The sequence below is a fragment of the Patagioenas fasciata genome, chromosome 16 (genome assembly GCF_037038585.1).
Source record: "Patagioenas fasciata isolate bPatFas1 chromosome 16, bPatFas1.hap1, whole genome shotgun sequence".
Lineage (NCBI taxonomy): Eukaryota > Metazoa > Chordata > Aves > Columbiformes > Columbidae > Patagioenas > Patagioenas fasciata.
This window is the reverse complement of record NC_092535.1, coordinates 8,659,847-8,682,550: the sequence shown is the minus strand read 5'-3', so window position 1 is coordinate 8,682,550 and position 22,704 is coordinate 8,659,847. Positions and strand designations below refer to the sequence as shown.

The 22,704-nt window shown below is 53.4% G+C and overlaps 2 protein-coding genes across 5 annotated transcripts in view; one reads left to right on the top strand and one right to left on the bottom strand.

The window, feature by feature from the left end:
• Positions 1–500: 500 nt before the first annotated feature.
• ADRM1 (ADRM1 26S proteasome ubiquitin receptor) lies at positions 501–7,465 on the top strand. Of its 3 annotated transcripts, none has more exons than XM_065849849.2 (10): positions 501–580; positions 1,316–1,526; positions 1,792–1,908; positions 1,988–2,111; positions 2,546–2,632; positions 4,702–4,783; positions 5,016–5,245; positions 5,548–5,705; positions 6,478–6,580; positions 7,240–7,465. In XM_065849849.2, the coding sequence occupies exons 1-10, from the start codon at positions 501–503 to the stop codon at positions 7,344–7,346; spliced, it is 1,299 nt and encodes a 432-aa protein (XP_065705921.2). In that variant the 3' UTR covers positions 7,347–7,465. The 3 variants fall into 3 exon arrangements, with proteins under 3 accessions (XP_065705921.2, XP_071671519.1, XP_071671518.1); XM_071815418.1 differs by lacking the exon at positions 7,240–7,465 and adding an exon at positions 7,127–7,217 and having other exon boundaries at positions 504–580; XM_071815417.1 differs by lacking the exon at positions 2,546–2,632 and having other exon boundaries at positions 504–580.
• A 135-nt stretch (positions 7,466–7,600) lies between these two features.
• The window catches only part of LAMA5 (laminin subunit alpha 5), an 89,324-nt gene continuing 74,220 nt past the window's right edge, over positions 7,601–22,704 (bottom strand). For both annotated transcript variants that reach the window (XM_071815414.1, XM_065849848.2), the window contains exons 47-80: positions 22,335–22,515; positions 21,933–22,076; positions 21,698–21,849; positions 21,511–21,621; positions 20,584–20,695; positions 19,886–20,056; positions 19,058–19,254; positions 18,481–18,597; positions 18,249–18,403; positions 17,881–18,022; positions 17,510–17,612; positions 17,312–17,425; positions 17,019–17,198; positions 16,487–16,629; positions 16,068–16,253; positions 15,698–15,834; positions 14,854–15,007; positions 14,597–14,730; positions 14,319–14,481; positions 13,701–13,832; positions 13,380–13,531; positions 12,878–13,010; positions 12,514–12,654; positions 12,194–12,324; positions 11,953–12,120; positions 11,713–11,845; positions 11,444–11,601; positions 11,157–11,343; positions 10,803–10,955; positions 10,528–10,687; positions 10,294–10,424; positions 10,100–10,190; positions 9,122–9,241; positions 7,601–8,983 (exon numbers count right to left, since the gene is read on the bottom strand). In XM_071815414.1, the coding sequence (XP_071671515.1) occupies positions 8,829–8,983; positions 9,122–9,241; positions 10,100–10,190; positions 10,294–10,424; positions 10,528–10,687; positions 10,803–10,955; positions 11,157–11,343; positions 11,444–11,601; positions 11,713–11,845; positions 11,953–12,120; positions 12,194–12,324; positions 12,514–12,654; positions 12,878–13,010; positions 13,380–13,531; positions 13,701–13,832; positions 14,319–14,481; positions 14,597–14,730; positions 14,854–15,007; positions 15,698–15,834; positions 16,068–16,253; positions 16,487–16,629; positions 17,019–17,198; positions 17,312–17,425; positions 17,510–17,612; positions 17,881–18,022; positions 18,249–18,403; positions 18,481–18,597; positions 19,058–19,254; positions 19,886–20,056; positions 20,584–20,695; positions 21,511–21,621; positions 21,698–21,849; positions 21,933–22,076; positions 22,335–22,515 (4,941 nt within the window). In that variant the 3' untranslated portion in view covers positions 7,601–8,828. The remainder of the gene's footprint in view (positions 8,984–9,121; positions 9,242–10,099; positions 10,191–10,293; positions 10,425–10,527; positions 10,688–10,802; positions 10,956–11,156; positions 11,344–11,443; positions 11,602–11,712; positions 11,846–11,952; positions 12,121–12,193; positions 12,325–12,513; positions 12,655–12,877; positions 13,011–13,379; positions 13,532–13,700; positions 13,833–14,318; positions 14,482–14,596; positions 14,731–14,853; positions 15,008–15,697; positions 15,835–16,067; positions 16,254–16,486; positions 16,630–17,018; positions 17,199–17,311; positions 17,426–17,509; positions 17,613–17,880; positions 18,023–18,248; positions 18,404–18,480; positions 18,598–19,057; positions 19,255–19,885; positions 20,057–20,583; positions 20,696–21,510; positions 21,622–21,697; positions 21,850–21,932; positions 22,077–22,334; positions 22,516–22,704) is intronic.

The following is a 22,704-nucleotide window of genomic DNA, read 5'->3' as shown; positions in this document are numbered from 1 at the left end:
AACCTGATTCAGGACAGAACCATGTACCCTACATTAGCCAGAAAAAAACCCCTCAGAACTAATTAGCAGTGTTTATTCCTGTTTAGTAATTGAAATTAAAACAAACAAACAAAAAAAACCCCAAAAAACAAAACCAGACCGAAGATCCTCCCCTCTGCCCTTCAGGGGAGGCAGCTCCTCTGGTTTGTGGGGGACAAATGTGCGTTCGCTGTCCTGAGGGTGACGCGGCATCTCTGGCCAAACACCCCGGATTTGGGTCACCCGTGTCCCGGGTGCTGGTACCAGAGAAGCCCTTAGCGTGAGGGAAACGGGTTTATTTTTGTAATGTTTAATAACTCCCCTTGCTTAGCAAACCGGGATGGAGGCGCTCCTGAGGGCACCCGGCTCTGCGGGGGGCGGGGCCGCCGCCATCTTCCGCCGCCGTGACACAGCACGGCGCCTCGCGCCACCACCCCTGACTGACAGCCGCGCTGACCAACCGCGGGGCCGCCCGTGTGGCCATGCCCCGCCCCGCGGCGCGCTGGCTTCCGGCGCGCGGAGCAGGAAGCGCGGAGCGGCGCAGGGCCTGTGGCGGCGGCAGGTACAGCGGGACGGGCCCGTCCTCCCTCACGGGCTCCCCGCTCCTCCCTCACGCCGGGATCCGCTGCGCCCCGAGTGGGGGAGCGGGGGTCTCAAGCTGGGAGAGGCCGCGGGGGGCCCGGCTGGGGATCGCGGCCTCCGGGCGGGCGACCTGCGCGGTGGCTCCTCTCGCCGTTTGCGTGAGGGGCCAGGCCGGGCTCCCCGCCGGCGGGGTCGGGGCTGAGCGGCCGCTGCGTTCGGATCGGCTGGCGCCGGGGTGGTGTGAGCGGCGAGACGGGCTGAGGAACAACCGCCCTGTCACGTCTCGACCCCGGGGCTGTGGGGGAGCTCCCCGGGGACACACGGAGCTGCCGGGGGGGCTCCGGGCGGGCTGCGGGCTCTGCCGGCGTGCAGGAGCAGGAGGCCGAAGATCAGCGGTGCAGCAGCGCTTGTGGCGATTAAAACGTCCCCGGTGCCGTGAACCGGGATACGAACCAGAGGAGGAAGCGCCAGGGGAGTGGGGGGGTTTATTTTTCAAGTACCTCAGCAGACAAGCTCCCCGTTGTTGGAGACGTGTGCAGCGCTCTGGCTTCATGCCGGGTTCTGCTTTAGCTCTTGTGGATTGCCCTGAAATTCTGCAGGCAGCAAGACACATTCTTCTTGTGGCGCTTGCTTGATAAAGATTAAAATGTGATATTGACAAGAGAGAATATGGGAAGGTTTCTGGTCCCATCTGTTGCTCTTTCTCTCTCTCCAGGATGTCTTCAGGCGCATTATTTCCAAGCCTGGTGCCAGGCTCCCGCGGCTCTTCCAGCAAATACCTGGTGGAATTTCGGGCAGGGAAGATGTCCCTGAAGGGCAGCACTGTAACCCCGGACAAGAGAAAAGGTCTCGTGTACATCCAGCAGACAGATGACTCCCTCATCCACTTCTGCTGGAAGGACAGGACTTCAGGCAACGTTGAAGATGTGAGTATGGGTTTGTGTTTCAGTGTTGAGGCGTTAAGTCACTGTCTGTCTTGTTCTTGTTCTGCTGGCGCTGGTGGTAGAGCTTCTCCAAGAGAAATTAGGATGAAAGTTCTACCGTGGCCAGACAGATCTGTACTTCCAAATCTTCTCTGCTCCTCAGAGCAGATGGAAGAAGGTTGGAGGAGGAGGGCAGAGGTCTTTGGGAAGCTAAAAGGAATACTTATGCATTTCCTCAAACATTTGTTTCTACTGCCGCATTTTCCAGGATTTGATTATTTTTCCCGATGACTGTGAATTCAAGAGGGTTCCTCAGTGCACGACTGGCCGTGTGTATGTATTGAAGTTCAAGGCAGGATCAAAACGGCTCTTCTTCTGGATGCAGGTTTGTGGGAAGCCAGTAATAAAGGTCTTGGAACAAAATCCTGCCGGTTTGTCTTGTACCAAGAGCAAATTTCTTGCAGGAGCCAAAGACGGACAAGGATGAAGAACATTGCCGTAAAGTGAATGAGTATCTCAACAATCCCCCAATGCCCGGTGCTTTGGGTGGAAATGCAAGCGGAGGCCACGAGCTGTCGGCATTGGGAGGTACAGTCCATTCTCTGCTCCTTCACGTGAGAGGCTTTTTTAATGCTTATTATTAGAATGAGCAGTTAGGGTTCCCTGGGAAGAAATTCCTGATGACTGTGGAGGGTGAGTTGGGGACAGCGTTAATACCAGAAGTGTAAATGTGCTTTTAGTAAAACAAACTGCGCTGTTACAATAGGTGCAGGCTGCAAGTTAAGACTGCCAGCAGAAATCTCTCTTTGTTTCTAGTAGATTCTCTGGAGTCTTACCTCTTTATGAAACCAAGTTGCATTTATCTTTTATGAGCATCATGAATCAGTAAAGACTTGAAACTGTTTTTTCCATACAGAATGTGATGCCAATTAATCTCCTGCCGTTTGAGCTGGAGTGCTGTGAAAAAAAAAAAACAAACAACTATGTGAATATGTTGTGTTTCAGAATGTTTTTGTTTTTAGGTGAGGGTGGCTTGCAAAGCCTTCTTGGAAACATGAGCCATAACCAGCTCATGCAGCTGATCGGACCAACGGGCTTAGGAGGACTTGGTAAAATGCTTTAATATCTTTATGCCAAAATGGTGTTTTCTCCTGCCAGGTTAAATCTTACCTGACGATATTTTCAAGTAGTGCTATTGATTTGAGTAGCGCTGCTTTCATGTGAGAAAGCAAGGCCCTGCCTCAGAGATGAGCTAAGGGGCAAAAAAAAGATGCAGGGTACAGAGGGTACCACGTTCCTCACAGCACTCATCTTAGGGCTTGATCTGCAAGGAATGTCAGTTCTGCTCCTTGCTCCACTGAATCTTCTGCCTTTTTTTTTTTTTTCCTCCTTTTTTCCACCCTTCCTTTTCCTCCTAAATATTCACTGAAGCAGGGATTGCAAACCAGGGGCCATCTCTGGCAAGTGTCCCTGTTACCAGGCTGTGGAATTGCTCATGTTGTCTCTGATCCAGTGTGCAGAGCAGAAAGAGTTTGAGAGGAAGGTTGGAGGATGCTTTAGTCAGAGGAGTGATGCTTTGGTTAGGGGTTTCTTTCCTGGGCAACACTGGAGAGAACTGGAGTCCCTGCGCTGTCTTTCTGACGGGGTGAGAGGTGTGTTTGCGTCCCTGTGTCTGTTCTTAATGCTGTCTGTGCTCCGAGACCAACAGAGAAGTCAGACCCTCGAGTGGAAGGAGACAAAGTAAAGCTTAGCGAACTAAGGCTCTGTGCTTAAGCTCCAAAGTCCATTTTTGTGGATCTAGCTCATGTCTTGTAGCTCCAGATACAAATCTCATGTTGGTGGGATGCTCAGATGCAAATCTAATGTTAGCGTTGGAAGATTCTGGCTTTTTAGGATGTGTTTGGAAAAGATCTTCCTTCTTGAAGCTTCACATGGCTCCTGAGACTGTCTTCCTCTTCGTCTCAACACTTTTTCTCAGCAGCTCTTCTTTCTTGGCCTTTACATCTAGCCATGAGACAGCTTGGCGTGAAGCTCACTACAGTAACGCAAAAAAAACTGTCTGCTTGCCTTGGAAAACGATGGTTGTGGAGAATCTGTGTGGATTCTTCTCCTGGTAGCATCTTGTTCTTTTGCATCTGGTTTGCATCTCTTGTTTTTACTGCAGCACTCCCGCAACAAAGGAGCTTCCTTGCTCCTGGGTAAACTTTCCCAGCGAGGACAATGTGAGTGGAGGAGCGTGTGGTGCAGCCTGGTGAGCTTCACCCTGCAGCTCCGCTGCTGTGGGAGCTCTGCGAGTAAAGAATATGAGTAGTACAGGCTCGGTTCGTAGCAGTGGGTGCTCTACAGAGGAGGAGCTGGTGCTGGCTCTGGTCTCCTGTGGTTTGAAACCTCAGTTAATTGTGTTTGCTAACAAAGCGTTATTGTTCTGTCCTCTGCGTGCAGACGGTTCCTGGAAGGTGTGTGCTGAGCACAGGTGCTTGTATAGAGACATGTATCTAGTTAGATGTGGTGGAAGAACCCACTGGATGGGAAGCGTGTGGTAAATGGAGCATTTGGCTGAGGTGGCTCAAAGGACTTGTAGGGGACAATCAGTCACTGACAGCTCCAGGGGACTGAGAAACTGCCGTAAGTCCTCGGGAGTCGGGATGCGTGGATGAAGGAGGCTGGTTCTCATTTCTTTTGCTCAAAGGCTGAGTGTTGGTTCCCTGCTGTGTCCTCTGCTCTGCTGGGAGCACTTTGCTCGTGCACGGGGGTGTCCTTACTTTGCCTATGAAGTGGTTCAGGGCTTCTGAGGGCATTGGCCTTAAAGTTTAGAGAAAAGTTGGATTTTTGGGAATGAGTAGGTGAGAGGAGAGGGCTGTGTTACAATGATCATGTGTGTACAGCACCAACCCAAGTCATTTTATCCTTGTGTACCTCTAGAAATTGAGTCATTTCTAAAATGTGCAACTCTCTCTTAAGGCAGTTTTCTAGTAGGGATGCAAGATCAGAAAACAAGAGCTGTTAATTTACTGAAGGGGTGGGGTGGGGGGGTTGGTTTGGGGTCTTTCACCCCTTCCTCCTTTATTTTAGCAACTGAAACCTTTCAGGTACAAGAGTGACCTCTCTAGAGCAGAGAGGTACAGAAAATCCAAAGAAACACATTTCTAAACCTGTTCTTCTTTTATGTTTACGGAAGGTGGGCTGGGTGCGCTGACGGGTCCTGGGCTGGCCAGTCTGCTCGGCAGTGGGGGACCCCCGACCAGCAGTTCGTCGTCCAGGTACGAACTGTGGCTGGGTTGGTTTGTAGCGGTTTTGTAACATAAAGTTGTCACGTCTATGGGAGGAATCGTGGCCTGAACAGGAAACATGATGGGAATTCAGACTTACCACCCTTCTAAAATGAGGGTATGAGCTCTTCGTATCATAAGGGCATGACAAGAAGGTTTTTTGAAATACAAGAGGTGAAGCTGGTTTTTGCGGGGCATTAATTATACTAATTATCTTCTCCAGCTCTCGCAGCCAGTCAGCTGCTGTGACACCATCTTCCACGACTTCTTCTACTCGTGTCACACCTGCCCCGTCTGTTCCTGCGGCTGCGTCTGTGACCAGTCCCAGCCCCGTGCCCAGCTCGGGTAACGGCACCAGCTCCGCCACGAGCCCAACCCAGCCCATCCAGCTGAGCGACCTGCAGAACATTTTAGCGACTATGAACGTGCCGTCCGGAGCAGGAGGACAGCAAGGTAACGGTGTTCTGAGCAGACAGCTGCTGGATCCAGGAGTCCTTTGGAGCTCTTTGACTGTCCTATCCTGTTCCAAATTGGTTTGAAAGGTCTCTTTTTATTATTATTTTTTTTTAATTTGCAAGTCATTCTCGTCTGCTTCAAGAGTCTTATTCTCACTCTAGAACTGCAAGAGAGAGAAAGTATGCTGGCAGTGTGCTGCCTACGTTTCAGCTCTTCTCTGACTAGATCGTTTGGTTCACGTGACAAAAACACGTGGTTTTGTGCATAGTCCAACAGCCAACCATATATTTTCTTCCCAGTTGACCTGGCAACTGTTCTGACTCCCGAGATAATGGCTCCCATCCTGGCCAACGCTGAAGTTCAGGAGCGGCTGATGCCTTACCTTCCCTCGGGGGAGTCTCTGCCGCAGACCGCAGAAGAGATTCAGAACACCCTGACGTCTCCGCAGTTTCAGCAGGTTGGTGCCTGTCATGGGAACTGCAGTTTTGCCTTCCCTTGTGATTCACTTTCCTGGGTTTTTGAGGGCCCTGACACTGTGCAGAGTAGGAAGCTGCTCTGTGGAAGTGGGAAGGAGCAGGGACATGATTTAATGGAGCCCTAGTTCTTCCTTCCTGCAGTCACCCAAGAGTAGATCAGAATGTGTTTTATTTTTCTTTGGGAATTGAGCTTTACCTTTCTCTTTATTATAAATACTCTGGCAAATGACAGGAGTAGTAGCAAACTTATTCCCTGTCAGAGGGTGTCTTGGCAGCAGACTCCTTAAGGGACATTTTGGGTACCTGAAGGGGAGAGATGGTCCTGTTTGCAGCACTATGACCTTGTTTCTCTTGAAACATGTACTTAATTCCAGGACTCTGTGTGTGTGATGACAGCTGATGTATTACAGGCCAATTTGACCTAGTTACACTGATTAAAAATTGTCAATTTGCAAAATTTCAGTGGCTAGGACGACTGTTTTTTAGTTTAAACTATGGCAACTCTTGTGCAGACGAGACTTGGAAATGAGGTATGTTTTTAATTGGCGATTTGATAGTGCAGCTGCCTCTAGCTGAAGGTTTAAGGTTGGTGCAGGGGGTGATGAGGGAGCGCAGCTGCTCCCAGCCCGGCTGTGCCATCACCAGCCACACCGCCCTGCTCCCCTCACACCGTCACCATGCAGCAGCCGCTGGGCGTTGAACAAACATGATGCAAACTCTTTTTTTTTTGACGCTGTTTACTCCAATTTACAGGCCTTGAGCATGTTCAGTGCCGCCTTAGCTTCAGGACAGCTTGGCCCGCTCATGAGCCAGTTTGGCTTGCCCACGGAGGCAGTAGATGCGGCAAATAAAGGAGGTAAATGCTGGGGCTGTTGGGGACATGGTGAAGTGGTTTGCTGGGGTTTTGTTTCTGTCTTTTGCACTGCACACAGCTATTCAATGTGGAATGTAATAACTGACAGAAGCTGACTCTTGTGGTGTTCTTTTTACAAGGAACAGGCGCGTGGCTCAGGTGTTCCCCAGCAGACACAGGGTGATGTCAGATGCGCATTTAGAGAACTCAGGGTTCTGCAAAGAGATGTGCTGAACAGGCCTCGCTGTTATTTTCTTGACAAAGATGCAAAAGACTCTGGAGATGTTGTAGTCACCTTGTTCAGTGCCTTTTTGTGGGGGAGTCTTTTAATGGTTCAGCTGAAATAAGTGAATACAGGAGGGCCCTGTAGCACAAGGGGGAGAGGGGATCAGTTTTCCCAATAAGCTTTTAGCATCCATTCCATTACTGAATAATTCTGGTCCTGGGCTGCCCGTGCACAGTGAAAGTGCATAAAATGCTGCCTATGGCAGAGATCCAGCTGTGTGTGATATTGAACCAAGTGTTAACACTTTTTTTCCCTGCTAACAGATTCTTTCTAAAACAACTGGTTACTTTCCAAGTAATGAAGCTTCACCTCTTGTGGACAATGAACTCCATCCCAGAAAGTGCAGAATTCAATAAATAATGTGTTTAACTTCCAGATGTAGAAGCATTTGCCAAAGCGATGCAGAACAGTGTGAAGTCAGACCAAAAGGAAGGAGATATGAAGGACAAGAAAGACGAAGATGAAGATATGAGTTTAGATTAAGTTATTTGCTCTTCCTTACAGATATTCCTAGATACTAACTTAAGTAACTGCAGTAGAATTACTAACTTCATATTATGCTTATATAAATCTACAAATAAAGGAATTTTCTTTATCTGCCATACTGCTCTTCGCATTCTATTTTACTGCACACTTAGAGCAAATACAAACTGTAACATCCCCATTGTGCTGCTTCCCGAGGCGATTATTCCGCTTCAGTTCTACATCAGCCTCGTACTTGCTCTTCGCCAGTAAAGTAAGAGTAACATAAAACTTTATTTGACTCCAAAGTATGTACCAGTGATTTACAAAGACCATCTTTAATACTACAACTTAAAAACAAGTCATAATTACATTTGTTTAAGATGAACATGTTAAAAACCCATTTTACAATATTTACCCCTCATAAAAAAAGCCCACAATATGTATAACGATATAAGTTATAAGTCCATTTCAGAAGCAAGATTTTGTCCCCACGTGGCTAGATACATATATATATACACACAAATATATATATGATGTGTAAGTGCACAAGTGTACTAGGTGTCTCGGGAGAAAAAGGATTTTTTCAAGTGAAGACTGCACTAAACCAGGCCTGAGTGAGGCTGAGTAGGAGAAGGCGAGGGCTGGTGGGGGTGAAGGTGGCACCTCACACCCCACCAGGCTCAGAGGTAAGGACCTTTATTCCCTTTCAAGCAACTTGCTTCACGGAACAGGACTTCAGTCAGTGTATCTACCAGCGCTGAACACAACCGCCGGGAGCCAGAGCGGGAGTTGCGGCTCTGCTTTCCCTCAGCAGTTCTCCAAGCCTATTCTGTTCCTTTTTGATTCTTATAAATTAATCTGCTAAGAAGATGCTAATTCTGTGAACAGAATTTTGTCCAAGTTCCCCCTTCAGAGCACTTTGTGGAGCAGCGGCGGGTGAACAGAGACCGCCCTTGGGGGGAGGTTAAATGCGCTCTTGCTTATAAAAACACAGAAGTGACGGAATTAATCCAGTTTGTCCTAATTGCATTTATTATAAACCAGAAACTGCCTACAGCCTTTAGCAGGAGACAGTCTGTGACTGTTATTAATAGCCTCAAGTGTTCCGTGAACTAAATCTATGTGCGTTGTTAAGTGTGGGGTGAAGGGAAGAGGATTCGGGACGTGACGCAGTGTGCTCCAGCCCCCGCTCTGCAAAGTCACCACAAGCTGGGTGGCAGCACCAGCCCTGTTGCAGATGCTGAGCACCAGGGACGGACTCAGACCTGTCTCCACATTCTGCTCCAACTTTTTGGTTACATTCGTGAAAGATGTCCCCAAAGTGCCCTCTTCCTCTTGGATTTGTGGCCCCCACTCTGGTTTTGGCCCCAGATTTGCACCTGTAGTCACTGGAGATCAAGTATGTTTGACCACGATCAATGCTATGGATGAAGTGCTGCCTGGGGCTTGGGGAGCAGCGCCGCGTTCCGTCGGTCGGGCCGTACACGGAGGTGCGCTTACTTACTGCACGGGGCAACCCTTGAGGCCAACGGAGCCTCGGACAGTCCCGGTTCGCAGCAGGTCCACGCGGCTCTGGTTCATCACCAGGTTCCTTACACAGCCCACGTAATGAGGGAGGGGAGGTAACGGTGACACTGCGCTGGCCTTGTCTGCCTCTGCAGAAGGAACAAGAAAAAACCCAAGTGTTAGCACAGCTAACAGGGCAGGGGATTAAGTGCCTCAATCTTGCATGTGGAGTTGCATCTCTCCTGGCTTTGGGGTATTTTGTTCCAGAGGGCATGTTCCCACCTCACCTGGCAGCCCTCCCATGTAGAAAGTCGCCCTCGCACTGGGTGCAGGAAGCTGGCTGGGTCCCACTGTGGAGTTGCCTTCCGTGTCCACGTCAACCTGGATGATGTTCTTCCATTTGGTAACTTTGAAAGAAAACAACAGTCAGTGCTGCTTCCTCACCTGGAGAGCAAGTTCACCTGCACCCTCCAGCCCAGTGCTGGAGCAGAGCAGAACTACGGGCAGGGTCAGAAGACCCTGCTTGGCTCTTGGAAAATGCCCAGAGTCTGTAAAGCCATCCCAAAAATCTGTCCTTTAGCCACAGCCACCACCCACAGAGCACCGTGTCTTGCTCCAGTGAAGAGGGGTGGGACAGCACACACCAGGCATAAGGGGACGAGCTCAGACCGACTCCAACCACAGACAGGGAGACATCCTGAAGCTGAAAACGCACCAAGAGCACACAATGGCTCCCACCCAGTGCTGGGTCAAGCAACACGAGGGCTTCAAACAGAGCTGCTCTGAGATGGGGCTGTACCTGTGACTCCCAGGAAAGGGCTTGATGCAAAACCTTAGTGCTTGCTCAATGGCAACTACATTAAAGGCTGAGCTGTGCCAGTACAGGTGTGAATCCTGCACACTCCTGGTCCCAGCTGGGGCTTGAGCCCTCTGGACACGCTATGCGCCAGAGCAAGTCAGGGTTTCACTTTCAGCTGGATGGAGCCGGTACCCTGGGACACCCCTGGCCCCACTGGCTGCTCTGTGCCCGGGGGAAACACCCTGTCCTCCCTGCCCACCAGATCTGACAGCACTAACAACATCAGGCAAGGACTTGTTAATTAGGAAATTACTTACTGGCAGCTACAATCTCCCAATTAAGCGCATACAGGTGGGAGAGGTGGGGTTTAAATACCCAGGAAGGACCCCATGCTCCCCCAGGAGATGTGGGATAAGCAACAGGAGCGCAGCAGCATCCCAGAGCCACATGGTGGCTGTCCCCTCACCTGTGATGGTGTGCCACTGCCCATCACAGAGAGATGGACTTGTCACCGATGCAGAGAACTCGTCAGCCCCAGTGTTTGCTTTCACGGTGACCTGGTGCGTGAGACAAACTCGTCAGAGCGCAGTGAGCTGAGCGGGACAGGCAGCAGGTGGCCACTGCCCCTGAAAACCTCTGGGGAAGCCACCCTCCCCCTACCTTCGTCTCCTCCATGTACAGTAGCAGATGGTGGCTCCTCCTCGTGCTGATGTGGAAGATGAGGCCAGAAGCACTGTGGGGACGGACTTCCAATGTCACCTTCAAGTCCTGCTCAGTTGGCACTGAATCAGCTGGAAGAGAAATGGTGGTGAGGAGGGGGACAAGGGAACTCCCATGAGACGCGTCCCTCCCGGTCCCAGGGCTGTGTGACCCAGCCCAGGCTGCTGTTGGTACCTAGGACGATGGACCCGCCATCCGGAGCAAAGAAGACTCCGCTCTCCAGTGCGCCCTCATAGCACGGTGTCACCCCAAATGTGCGTGAGGGGGGACCCAGGGGCCTCCCGTCCAGCTGTGGGTTCCTCAGGCAGCCGTCAAAACTGGAGGTCGATGCGACCTACAGAGAGAAACCATGAGAGTGAGCGCAGAGGGGCCAAAAACCAGCAAGCATGGGGTAATGCCACAGGACTGGGAACGGGCAGAGGCAGGGAGATGCCATGGGACCACCTTACCGGGATGTTAGACTTGGCTCTTCCAGCTGGGACCCCTCCCACGTACAAGGGGGTCCGGGCCACAAATTGCCCTGTAGTGGCCACTGCAGCATCCTGGGCTCGCAGCCCATCAATGACCAGCTTGGCTCGGCCCTGGCCCCTGCTGAAGAAGACCTGCAAGGGGCAAAGGTCAGCGCCAGGGCTGGGAGGGTCGGGAGGAGCCCCAGGGCTGTGCCCAGGGAAGGGACACTTCAGATAGGAGGTTTTGCCAGCCCTGGATGGGGTTTGTGTTTCAGAAAGGGACACCCAGAGCTAAGCACTGTGGGGCAGCAATGTGTCTCAGGGAGGCCCCCCGAGCCCCGATCCCCCACTCACCGTGTGCCACCGCTGGTCACGGTACTTCTCTTTACTGCGGATGTGCAGGCGGTGCCTGCCCGTGTGCAACAGGAAGACAAAGCGCCCGTTGGAGATGAAGAGAGCCATGGAAGTGCCCCGCTCGCCTGCCACGTAGAAGAGCAGCCCGCTGGAGGAGTTCAGCTTCACCTCCAGGGAGAAGTGGGACCTGCCGGGACAGGGGGGTGACGGGAACACCTTGCTCACCCACAGCTGCAAGGGACACCTGCTCTCCGAGCGATGGTGGGGTGGGCACGGGGCGAGCTCACCTCTGCCCAAAGGAGGCCGGGATCTCTTCAAACTCCCAGCGACTGCTCGGGGCACCCCCAAAGCGGAAGGCGCCCCTGGCTGTGCGGGGCTGTGGGTGCAGCCGGCAGAGCCCGTTCTGATCATGGCGGCGATCCTTTGAGGCAGGCTTGCCCGGCACCTACACAAGGAATGAAGTGAGGGGAGCATCCCTGCAGGTGTCACAGACGTGCTCAGAAAGGGGACAACAGTGGTATCTGAGGACTGAGAGAGTTTTGGCATCAGCTGGTACCTTGGGTTTCCGCCTGTCCTTCTTGGGAGTGAGTCTGAGCTGCTGCGGCTGCTCACTCCAGGGACAGTTCATGGTGACGTTGATGGTCTCCACGTTCTGCTGCAGGTCCACCACCATCTGTGGCTCTGATATCCTACATGGAAGGAGAAGAGGTCCCTGTCACCAGGCCAACTGGGAGACAGGAAGGGGCTGAGCCCTGCTCTCTGCAAGTGCCACACAGACGCTCACAGAGATGCTCACCGCTTGACAAAGACATTCCCGATGCAGCCAGTGATGTTGCTGAGGGCACCCGGCTCCGGGGAACCCCCGAGCTGGAAGAGCGGCCGCCCATCCTGCCGTCGCTGCCGCCGGCCGGGCCCCGTGCGGGCCGCAGTGTCCTGCAGCTCATCATCCACATACAGCCGGACCCTGCGGGAAGGAGCAGCGGGGGCTGAGCGGGTCCTGCGGCCACTGACACCCTGTCCCCCGTCAGGACACGTACCCACGGGCATCGCTGTAGAAGGCCACATAGTGCGTCCTGTCATCTGCGTAGGCATTTTCAGTGGTGACTTTGGTTTCCAGCAGGTTCAAGGCCAGCTGGCCCCTCTGGAGGGACACCTGGCACGTCCCCTCCTGCAGAAAGCATCACCCCACTGCTGCTCAGCAGCTGAACACAAGGAAGCGCCTGTTTCCCCACCACCCTCCATTAGCTCAGGGTGCAGATCCCACTGTGGATTCATGCCCTGGCCCCACCAAAATCCCCCCTTTCCCAAGGGGAAGCTTTCCTGGAGCTGGTGCTCCTGCCTGGCCATGGGTGCCCACCTGGGTGCTGTGGTGGTAGAGCAGCCCCTCGTGCTGGCTGGTCCGGAAGCTGAAGCCGCTGTAGAAGTCCCGCAGCCCCGGCACGTCCTTCAGGGCCAGGGTGAGGTAGCCGTGGCCATGGACACTGACTGAGCGAGCCACCTGTGAGGGACACCGCGCAGGAGAGCTGAGAGCCTGGTCTGCTGTTGAGGTGCTGGGAGGATGTCCAAGGTGCTCAGGTCCTTGCTATGGCCAGCCATGCAGAGGACCTCACCATGACCCCTTTGCACCGAGAACCTGGGGGGGTTGTGTTTGTTCCTGTTCCCTTTACCCAACAGACCCTCTCCCCAGCATGCTGGCCAGGCAGTCAGGGCCCTGTGCTTACCAGGAGGTCTGAGGTGCACCCGTAGCTCACACCGACGGTGCTCATACGCTTCAGGTCGACGTATTTGCCAAGAGCCTTCAAGCCCTTCATGCAGCCCCGGATGGGACCGCCCATGGGGAAGAGCGCTTTCAAACTGCAGGAGAAGCAGATGGTGTTACCAGGGCAGACCTGAGCAGGATCTGGCCCTGCAGCCCCTCAAACAGAGCATCTAGGAAGGACCCACGATGGCCATGGGGATCTCCACTGCCTCAGGTGCATGGTTGCACCCAGCATGGCAAAGGAAGACTCAGTGACACCCGCCAGCACCTCATCCTTCCTCTGAGATGGAGATGTCCCATCCTCAAAAGCTCACAGCGATGGGCAAGAAGAGAAAATCTTCCCCCCCCAGCTCCATCCAGGCCCAAACATCCCTGGGATGTGGCTGGGAAGGGACCAGGGCTGCCCCCAGGGCCATCAGAGAGGAAGATTGGGACTGTCCCACCCCACTGCAGGGTGGACCCACCTGGTGGGCAGCACAGCTGGGGGCACGCCGCCCAGGTAGTAGGAGACTGCGTTCTCCAGGGAGTTCTCCTGTTCCACCATGAAGATGGTGAGGCGCTCCAGACGCACCAGGATGCGCTTCTTGTTATTCATTTTGAGGAGGAAAATCTGGATCTGGAGACAGAAGAAAAATGATCCAGCAGACCAATGAGGTCCATCACAGAGGTGTTTGGTTCATGGCTCTGTAGTCAAAGAACATTTTGCAGGTCCCACTCACTCCCCCGAAAACAAGGGTCTGGGTGTCCCACCTCCCCTCTGGCTGAGGAGCCCCTCAAGCCCTTACCGCTTTGTTGGTGGTGCTGCTGATGGTGAGGGAGGAGGAGTTGCTGCTGGGTTTTGCCATCTCCAGGCCAGTGCTGAAGTCATAGTAAAGCACCAGCTTCCCGTCCCGGATGGCCAGACACAGGAACTGTCCCTGGGGGAGGCAGGATGGACACTCAGCTCCATGTCCCTGCGTCCAGGCTGCAGCTGCGGTGCTGAGCCTGACCTGCCTTTCAGCAGCGGTGGGAGCAGGTCCTGCTGCCGGTGCCTTGATGCATCACCATGACAATTACTGGGGATTTGTCTGGGAACGGCAGCCCTGTGCTGGGGCAAAGGGGTGGCACCACAGGCTGGAAATGCTCCTGCTTGCCCCAGCAAACCCTGGCCAGGCTCAGAGGGTCTATGCGTGGGTGCTCTTGGAGCCCAAGGGATTCCCTGCACCACCAGACAAGCCATTGCCTGTGCTGTGAGGTCTGAGTCCAGCCCTCTTGTGGCTTTTAACAATAGTGCGGAAACACTGCTGCAAGTAGCACTGCCATCTCCACAGTCCTTCCCAGGGCCATGAGCTGGGAATGTGGGGTTGGGATTGTCCTGCAAACTGGCTGAGGCGTGAAGGCTCCCCAGGGGAGCAAGCACCTGCCTCATTCTCCAGGAAGAAGATGATGCCGTTGTAAGAAACCAGCCGGATCTCCTGCTCAAAGCGCTTGGTTGTGCCGAACTGGCTCTCAAACTTGATCTCCGCGTAACCAGTGCCATCAAAGTAGGAGCCGTCAGTCAACCAGGGGTCCCCTGTGGACTTGGACCTGAGCCACAAAAGAAGCCCCAGGCATCACTCCAAAGCCAAGTGCTCTGGGACAGCCAAGGGTCATGGTAAGTGCCAAAGACCAGAGCTGTCCCAGCCTGGGCACAGCGTCCTACCTTGCGCAGGGCTTGTCGGCAGTCGTGTCCACCTGGAAGGTGTGTTGGAAGTTGTACAGACTCACCACCTCCTCGTTCAGCGTGTCCAGCTCCAGGCACCCGCGGTAGTTGGGATAGCGCAAAGTGGGAGGAGGCTGGGAATGAAAAGGGATGGTCATGGCAAGTCTGATTCTGGTTTTTTTCTCTCCCAAGAAGGTCTAAAGGTATCACAGATACGTCCCAGAAAACTGAACCTCCATCCCTGCTGCCCATCTCACCGTGAAGCTGGAAGGGTAGCCACCCACGTAGAAGACCACGTTGCGGGGGTCGAGGTTGAGCAGCCCCTGCTCCCCCTTGGCCACGCTGTCCCCCTTGGTCTCATGCACCGTCTGCCTCTCCACGATCACCGACATGTGCCCATACTGCAGGATCCTGCAGCAGGGAGGGGTGGTCAACACAAGGGGAGACCCCCAAAGAGAAGCAAACTCTGCCCTCCCCGAGCAAAGGGCCTCCCCACATCACCCTACCAAAAAGGAGTGCATCTCCCACTGGGGAGCCCCTCAGCAGCAATGCAAGGACTCAGTGCTCCTTCTCAGCACTGCCCCAGAGCTGAATGAGCCCTCCATGATGAGCTTCATCTCTCCCCTCCTGCAGGAACCCCCACACCCTCTGTGACCTGGTAAGACACCATCTCCCTGGTAGTTTTTTTCAGGTATCTCAGTGTTGATCACAGGACAAGAAGAAATAGCCTCAAGTTGCACCAGAGAGCATTTAGATTGGATATTGGGAACGAATTCTTCATGGGAAGGGTTGTCGGGCATTGGAACAGGCTGCCCAGGGCAGTGGTGGAGTCACCGTCCCTGGAGGTGTTTAAAAGATATGTAGATGATGTTCTTAGAGACATGGTTTAGTGACAGTGCTGGGTTAACAGTTGGACTCAATGATCTTGAGGGTCTCTTCCAACCACAATGATTTTATGATTTAGAGGTAACCAGATGATGGGAGCCCACAGCATCTCTGCAAGCTCAGGCTCTGTCTAGGCCTGAGGACAGCATTACCCACACCAGCTGCAGAGACGTTCTCCCACTGAACTTCTTGGCATGTGTCCCACCAGTCTCCTACCTGTTGATGCTGATGGTGGCAAACTGCTCCCCAATATCCTCGTCAACGGTTAGGGAGGCTGGCTCCTCATTGCCCAGTCTGTAGACCCACTGCACTTTGTGGTCCTTTAGCACAATGCCCAGGTAGTCTCCGGTGGCCTGAATTCAGAGAGTGACAGGGCCATGTGTTGGCATTTGGGACAGGCAGGAGCACCAAGTGATGCTCCCAGGGCTGCACTGGCCAAGCCCATTTTTGCACAGCTCTCTCCATCCTCCACTCAGAGTCTGCTTGTGCTCCCCACACAACGGCTGATGTCCAGGTGTGATCCCCCATGGATGCCACCAGCACGGGCTCCCACTGCCCTCCTTGTGCCCGCACCATCCTGTCTCACCTCCCGGCTGCCCAGGTACAACACGAACCGCCCCTCCTCTGTCTCATCCTGCCGTCGCTGCCGGCTCCTGGGCTCAGGGTTTTGGATGTAGAATTTGAGGGATGTATAGGCTGCCAAATCCTGCAGGTTGCTGGGCATCCGGACCTGCACACCTGAGCTGCCGTTGAACTTCATGGGGACTTTCACCTGGAGAGAGAGAAATCTAAACTCACAGCACTGGATCCACGGCTGTTGCCCTCTCTTGTCATCGCCAGCTCTACCAAGTCAACGCATTTTCTGGAGTCTTCCCATGAGAAAGGGACACTCACTGGTAACCCCAGAGCTTTTCTAGGTATCCCTCCCATGTGTGTAACACCTCAGAGGTAAGCCCCCATTCACCCCAAGACCTCAGCACAGGCCTCACTCTCCCACAAGCCCACCTTGCTGGCAGCACTCCTCGCCTGCGTGATGAGCTGCCGGATCCGCACGATGTTCTCTGACACGGTGGCATTCTTGTTCCTGCGGTTCTCCAGGCTGCTCAGCTTCTCCAGCAGCAGCGGGATGGTGCTCTCCAGGCTGGACACTGGGGTTGGAGAGGAGCCAGGGGTTTGGAAGGTTAGTGAGGAAAGGAAATGTGAAGCTCAGATAGATCTGAGACATGGAAGTCAAAGCAGTGGCAGCTGGGATCAGAGCCACAGAATGATCCCCTAAATCCAGCAGCCTTGACTGAAGAGGTGTGAAAATGCGCTAGTGCATGCATTCTCTTGCAGTAAAGGTATAGGTGACATAGACATTGCAGGGAGAGAAAAAAAACAAAGGGCCAGGGCTTAAAGCACCCAGTATTGGCTGCTGCCTCCCTCTGCTCCTGACCTAGAGCCACAAAGTACAGCTTCCAAAAGCAGAGAGCCCTCTGGGGACATCTGTCCATGCACCAGCTCATGCCAGACGCAGCCCTGGCAGCTCAGCACTCACCAGATCTCCTGGCATCCTGCACTGCCTGGTTCAGGTCTTCATTTCGAAGGCCTCCATATTGGTCTTTCCACTCATCCAGGTTCTTCTTCATGGTGCTCAGGGTATCCTCCACTCTTGCAGCTGTTTCGTTGGCCTCTGCAGCTGCTGCTTTGGCATTCTGGATCATTTCTTTTGTGTCCTCTGGAAAGGAGAGAAACCTCTGAGAGGGCCAGGAGGGAGGAAGGACTCTTGGGTCACAGCCCAGGTGTGATGAAGGGAGAAGAGAGAACCAGTACAGCTGCCCCAGGACAAACCTTGGTCCCTGCCCAGCATGTCCTGCACAGACTGGAGCTGGTTCAGGAGCTGCTCCTTCCTCACACGGAGGTCAGCCAGCTTGTCCTTTGCTGTCTGCAGAGTGCCTTTAATAGCTGCGATGAAAGGCATGTGTATGTTGTGTGTTGGATCTCAGTCCAGCCCAAAGGATCCCACACCCTGCAAGGAGCCTCTCTCACCCTCATTGAGTTTTCTCTGCTGTCTCCTCACTGCCTCCTCCAGGTTGCTGCTGTTCCTCTTCAGCTCTTTAGAGATGGACCCAAGATTTTCTGATATGACATTCTGTAAAACAAATGTGCTGCCTGGAAGTCTGAAGAGAAATTCCAGCCTCCAGCTCTGACTGCACACAAAAATGCTCGTGTACTGCTGGGGCATGATGGGGAGACCCAAACCCCCAGAGTCTGGCCCCAGATGTGGCAGAGGCTTTGCTCTCTGGCACAGAACCAAATGCTCAGGTGTCAGAGGGACGGGGCAGCAGAGCCCTATATGTGTGTATGAGAAGCTAGAGGAGTGTTGAGGGAGTTTCCACGGGGCTCCCCACAGCACATACCATCAAAGCCTCACCGGCTGCCTCATCAGCATCGTGGGCTGCCCGCTCGGCTTTTTTCACAGCTTCAATGATGCTGGCGTAGGCATTGGAGGCATCAATCGCCCTCTGGATAAAGCCATCCTGGTTTGTGCCCTGGATAATGCTGTGTTGGAAGATAAAGCCATCAAGTCCATGGAGACCGCTCAGGCTGGGCTTTTGCCTTTTTCCCCACAGACAAATCCCTCTGTGTTCCTCATCACATCATGTTCTTCGGGATAAAGCTTTGGAGATGACGCCCCACTGCTCCCCTGCCACGGCGTGGGACTGCCGTTTCCCATCCTCACCTCTGGTAGGAGATGACCTGACTACTGTCAGGACCAGTGACTCACCTGGACAAGTTCCTTGCCAGCTCATCCAGGAGCCGGGCGTGCTCCTCCGCCTGCTCCACGATGGGGATCTTGCTGCTGGCTGGGGAGAACTTCTTGACCCGCTCAGTCAGGGGCAGCTTTGCGCCATCTAGCAGGGCTGCCAGCTTCTCGTATGCCTGCAAGGACACAGGTCACTCCTGAGGGCTGCCAGCCCCTGCACTCTGCCCACGTTGAAGTTATCTCCATCACTCACCTCTCTTGCACTCTCCATCTTCTGTAGGAAGTCGGAGACTTGGGCCAGGGAGTCCTTGGCCATCTTCAGGGTCTCCTGCACCAGTACATGCTGCTTTTGGAGTTCACGGCTCTTTTGCTAGACACGCAGAGAATCATAGAATCATTTTGGCTGGAAGAGACCTTTAAGATCATCGAGTCCAACCATAACCTAACTCTAGCACTAACCCATGTCCCTAAGAGCCTCATCTGTACCTCTTTCAAATGCCTCCAGGGATGGTGACTCAATCACTTCCCTGGGCAGCCTGTTTCAGTGCTTCACAACCCTTTCCATGAAGACATTTTTCTTAATATCCAATCTGAATCTTCCCTGGTGCAACTTGAGGCCATTTCCTCTCATCCTATCACTTACTACTTGGGAGAAGAGACCAACACCCTCCATGCTACAACCTCCTTTCAGGTAGCTGTAGACAGTGATAAGGTCTCCGCTCAGCCTCCTCTTCTCCAGGCTGAACCCCACAGACGCTGGGTTAGACACTGGCAGGGCTGGGGCAGGTCCCTCCTCACCTCAGTCCAGGACCACCCGGTGAAGGTCCTACCTGACTCTCCTCCAGGTTGTTGCGGTTCAGGCTGTTCAAGTCCTCCGTCTGCCTGGTTTTGTTCACGGCCTCGTTGAGGGCATCACGGAGATCCATCAGCTGGGAGCTGTGCTGCGCCAGCTGGTCCTGGATGCTGCTCACCAGGTCCTGGTTGGACTCCCAGCGAGCGTGCAGCTCGCTCTTCACCCGGTGCAGCACTGAGGACGAAGGAGATGAGAACTGTTGCTACTTCATCCTCCTGTGTTAAAAGGCTCCCTCTGCGCTTGGCTGTGGAAAAGCCTGGTTCTGGTCTCGCTTGGCAGGTATCAGGGCCAGAAGTGACCATCTTCCCTCCCTCCTACAGACTGGAATCTCACCCAGAATTGTCTCCAAACTCCCAGTGCTGCTGGGAGGGATGGGCTCTTATTCAGGACACCCAGCCATGCTTGAAAGGCTCCAGATAATGGACAAACCCCCACAAGACCTGTTCCAGGGCTTGATTACTCCCACTACGAAAAATCACTTATTTCTAGAAAGGGCCAGTTTATAATTCCAGCTTTCAGCTGCAGAACTATGTTTTGCCACTGCCTGTTAACCACAAGCGCTTGCTCCCAGCCAGTACAATATGCTCTAAAATTCACATTAAGGGAAAAGGAACCATAAATGGGATATCACAGGAGACTCTAAAACTATTGTAAAACTTGTCAGGGGTGCCTGTTTTATTAACTGCGCTCTCCAAACATGACCCTGACGTGTAGCGTTCACATGGGCTCCAAGCCAAGCTTTGAGGAATGGCTAAAGCCAGCAGGATCTGTGCAGCCCTGTCCCATGCCACTCAGCCGGACTCACACTTCCGAGCCTCCTCGTGCTCGCGTCTCGCCAGCTCCTCCTGGCTGCTCAGATTCCGCTCCTTCATCTCCCTCAGCATTCTTTCCACCTCGGCCATCTTCTGCCGAAACTCCTCGGTGGAGGCGGCGCTGGCATTTGCTGCCCCAAACCTGGCCATCTGCCGCACCAAGTCTGTGGGGAAATCCAGACCTTGTTAGCATTGACCAGCCTGGGTCTTTCATCATCCCTCACAACCCTTCCTCTCTTACAGCACCCACAACAAGCTGCAGCCAGCTTGCACGCAGTACCCAGGCACCCAGATCACCCAGAGGCATCGCTCCACATCTCTGTCTCCTTGGCTGTTACATGCTACGTCCCAAGCATCTTTTTGCGGCTTTATCTCCTCTCCTAGATCGAGCCACTCCGTGTTTCACTAAATCCCTCCTGAAGCACTAGGACAGACTGCCCCAGTTTTATGCATTTTAATAACATCTGTGCAAGTGTAATGTGTTTTTTCCATAGACTGTGTTTAGCTGAACAGCTGGGACTCACAAGGAGCCCGGTCTACCTGAACAGCCAGAATTCTGCAGGGATCTCCATTTCATTTGTATTTCCCTTTGTTTTCTCCACGGCTCTAAGTGATGCAGTAGTCAGTGCTGTTTCAGAGCAAGAGCATGCCATTCCCAGCAGGAAAAACCCAGAGATCCTTCTTTACCCACCTGCAATGCCCCTCTGGATGCTTTGGATATTTAGCAGCAGCTGCTCCCCTCTCTGGTAAGTCTCTCTTGTGTGCTGCTCAATCCGGTTTGCTTCTCTGTGAGTCATCGTCATCTACAACAAAAAACATCAGCTTAGCTGAAGTGTGAGATTATGTTTTATGTAATCTGTCTGTCAGCAGGAAAGATGTTCCCAAAAGGCACATAAGGCTTGGAAACATGCAGCTTTTGAACTCCTTGAACCACGTCTCCTCCAACAGCATGCCCTGTGCTGCTCATCTACGATGCATTTAGTATTATTTATCACCTTCAAGAGAAGCACAAGCAATAAATGCAGCTCCAATGCAACAGGCTGTGCAGCCTGAAACAGTCCTAAGACCACAGAGGACAGCACTGTCCTGTGCTCTGAACACGAAGAAAGCCCTAGAGCCCGGAGCCAGGCCCACCTGGGTCCTGACCGGGACACGAGAAGAGACGGATAGTTGCATCTTGCAAAAGGTGTTGCTGTCCTGAGGTCTCCAAGGACTATTACAATTAAAAGGGTCAACTCATTTGTTGACAGGGCCCAGGCTTTCCCCACCACAGCATGGGTACATCCAGGACAGACCTGGACATTTATGTTCCTTCCTCATAGTGCTTCTTCTATAAATGACATTTTATTGAATTTATTTTTACTGGTTAAATTCGGAGCCATCTCAAGAGCAAGTAATAAATCAAGAAACAACGATCAATAGCACAAGATGCTTAACAGCCCCTCCACGGGAGGAATGCAGATAATCTAGCTTGAGCATCCAAGTAAGAGACTCCAACTCCCAAAGCCTCATGCTGGCTGGGCAGGAGACCCATCCTGCCTCACAGACTCCAAACCCCTCATTTTAGGTAAAAGGATGGATTTCTGCCCTGGCGAAGCAAGACATAAAAATACCCTACTTTGTGCTGCAGCGCGTTCAGGTCCTGTGTGAGGTCCACGTTCTCATCCTCCAGCTCGTCAGCCCTTTGCCTGGCCTTGTTCATGGCTCTCCGGTACTCACGCAGCTGGTTCTGGAAAAAAAGAGCCAAAATCAGGCCAGTGGGCCAGGAAACATCAGCAGAAAGTGACGTTAAACCTTCCACATACAGCGACAGTGGCCATGGTGTTGTTGAGACCATGCAGGCGAGCCCAGGCGATGGAACTGGCGTTGAGGTTGATCAGTTGGCTGCGAATGGAGGGGAAGGACATCTCGATGTTCTGCAGATCCTCCAGCAGAAGCAGGACACAGCTGTCACACACTGCCAGGGGAATGGAGATGTCAGCACAGGACCCCATCCCAGGGCTTTGCTCCCCTCTTTCCCCGGCACTGCAGGGTACAGACCTTCACACCTCATGCTGTCTGGACCGTTCGCCACGGGGATCTCGTACTCGTGCATGCACACGTCGCACTGCTTCCCTGTCAGCCCGTTGGGGCAGGTGCACTCCCCTGTGCGCGGGTCGCAGGAGCCGCCTCTGCACTCGCACTCTGCCACGTTTAATAACAGAGAAACACCCATGGCATCATTTTATGCTGTTGCCACATCAGAGGGAGGGGAAAGGGTGGTTTTATTCCAGCTGTGCCACTGCATCCCTGTTTATCTACTGGGGGTTTCCCTGTGCAACCTAGCAATGTGCACATGAACTCAACAGTCCATCGTTTTCCACCTCTATCAATCCCATTAGCACCAACACCCTGTCCCACTCCCCTACACGTGGGATGCAGCACCCGGGGCACAGGACTCACTTGTGCAGCCACTCTCACTGAAGCCCCAGTAGCCCGGGGAGCAGTGCTGGCAGCGGGGACCGCTGACGCCGGGCAGGCAGCTGCACTGGCCACTCTGCACATGGCAGCTGCTCCCCACGGCGCCGACGTCGCAGTCACACCTCCGGCAGCCAGAGCATCCCTCGAAGCCGTAGTACCCCTCCTAGGGAAAAGCAGAACAGCAGGCACCCTGTTCAGCAAGAGGACACACGTGCCTCCCTCCTGGGGCAGGCTGAGGCGATGTGAGACCCACATCTTGCTTTCTAGGAGTGTTTTGACCACCACGAAACTCATATCAACATACTGAAGATGTGGAGCTGCAATAAGAGCCCAGACACACCACAGTGCTGCT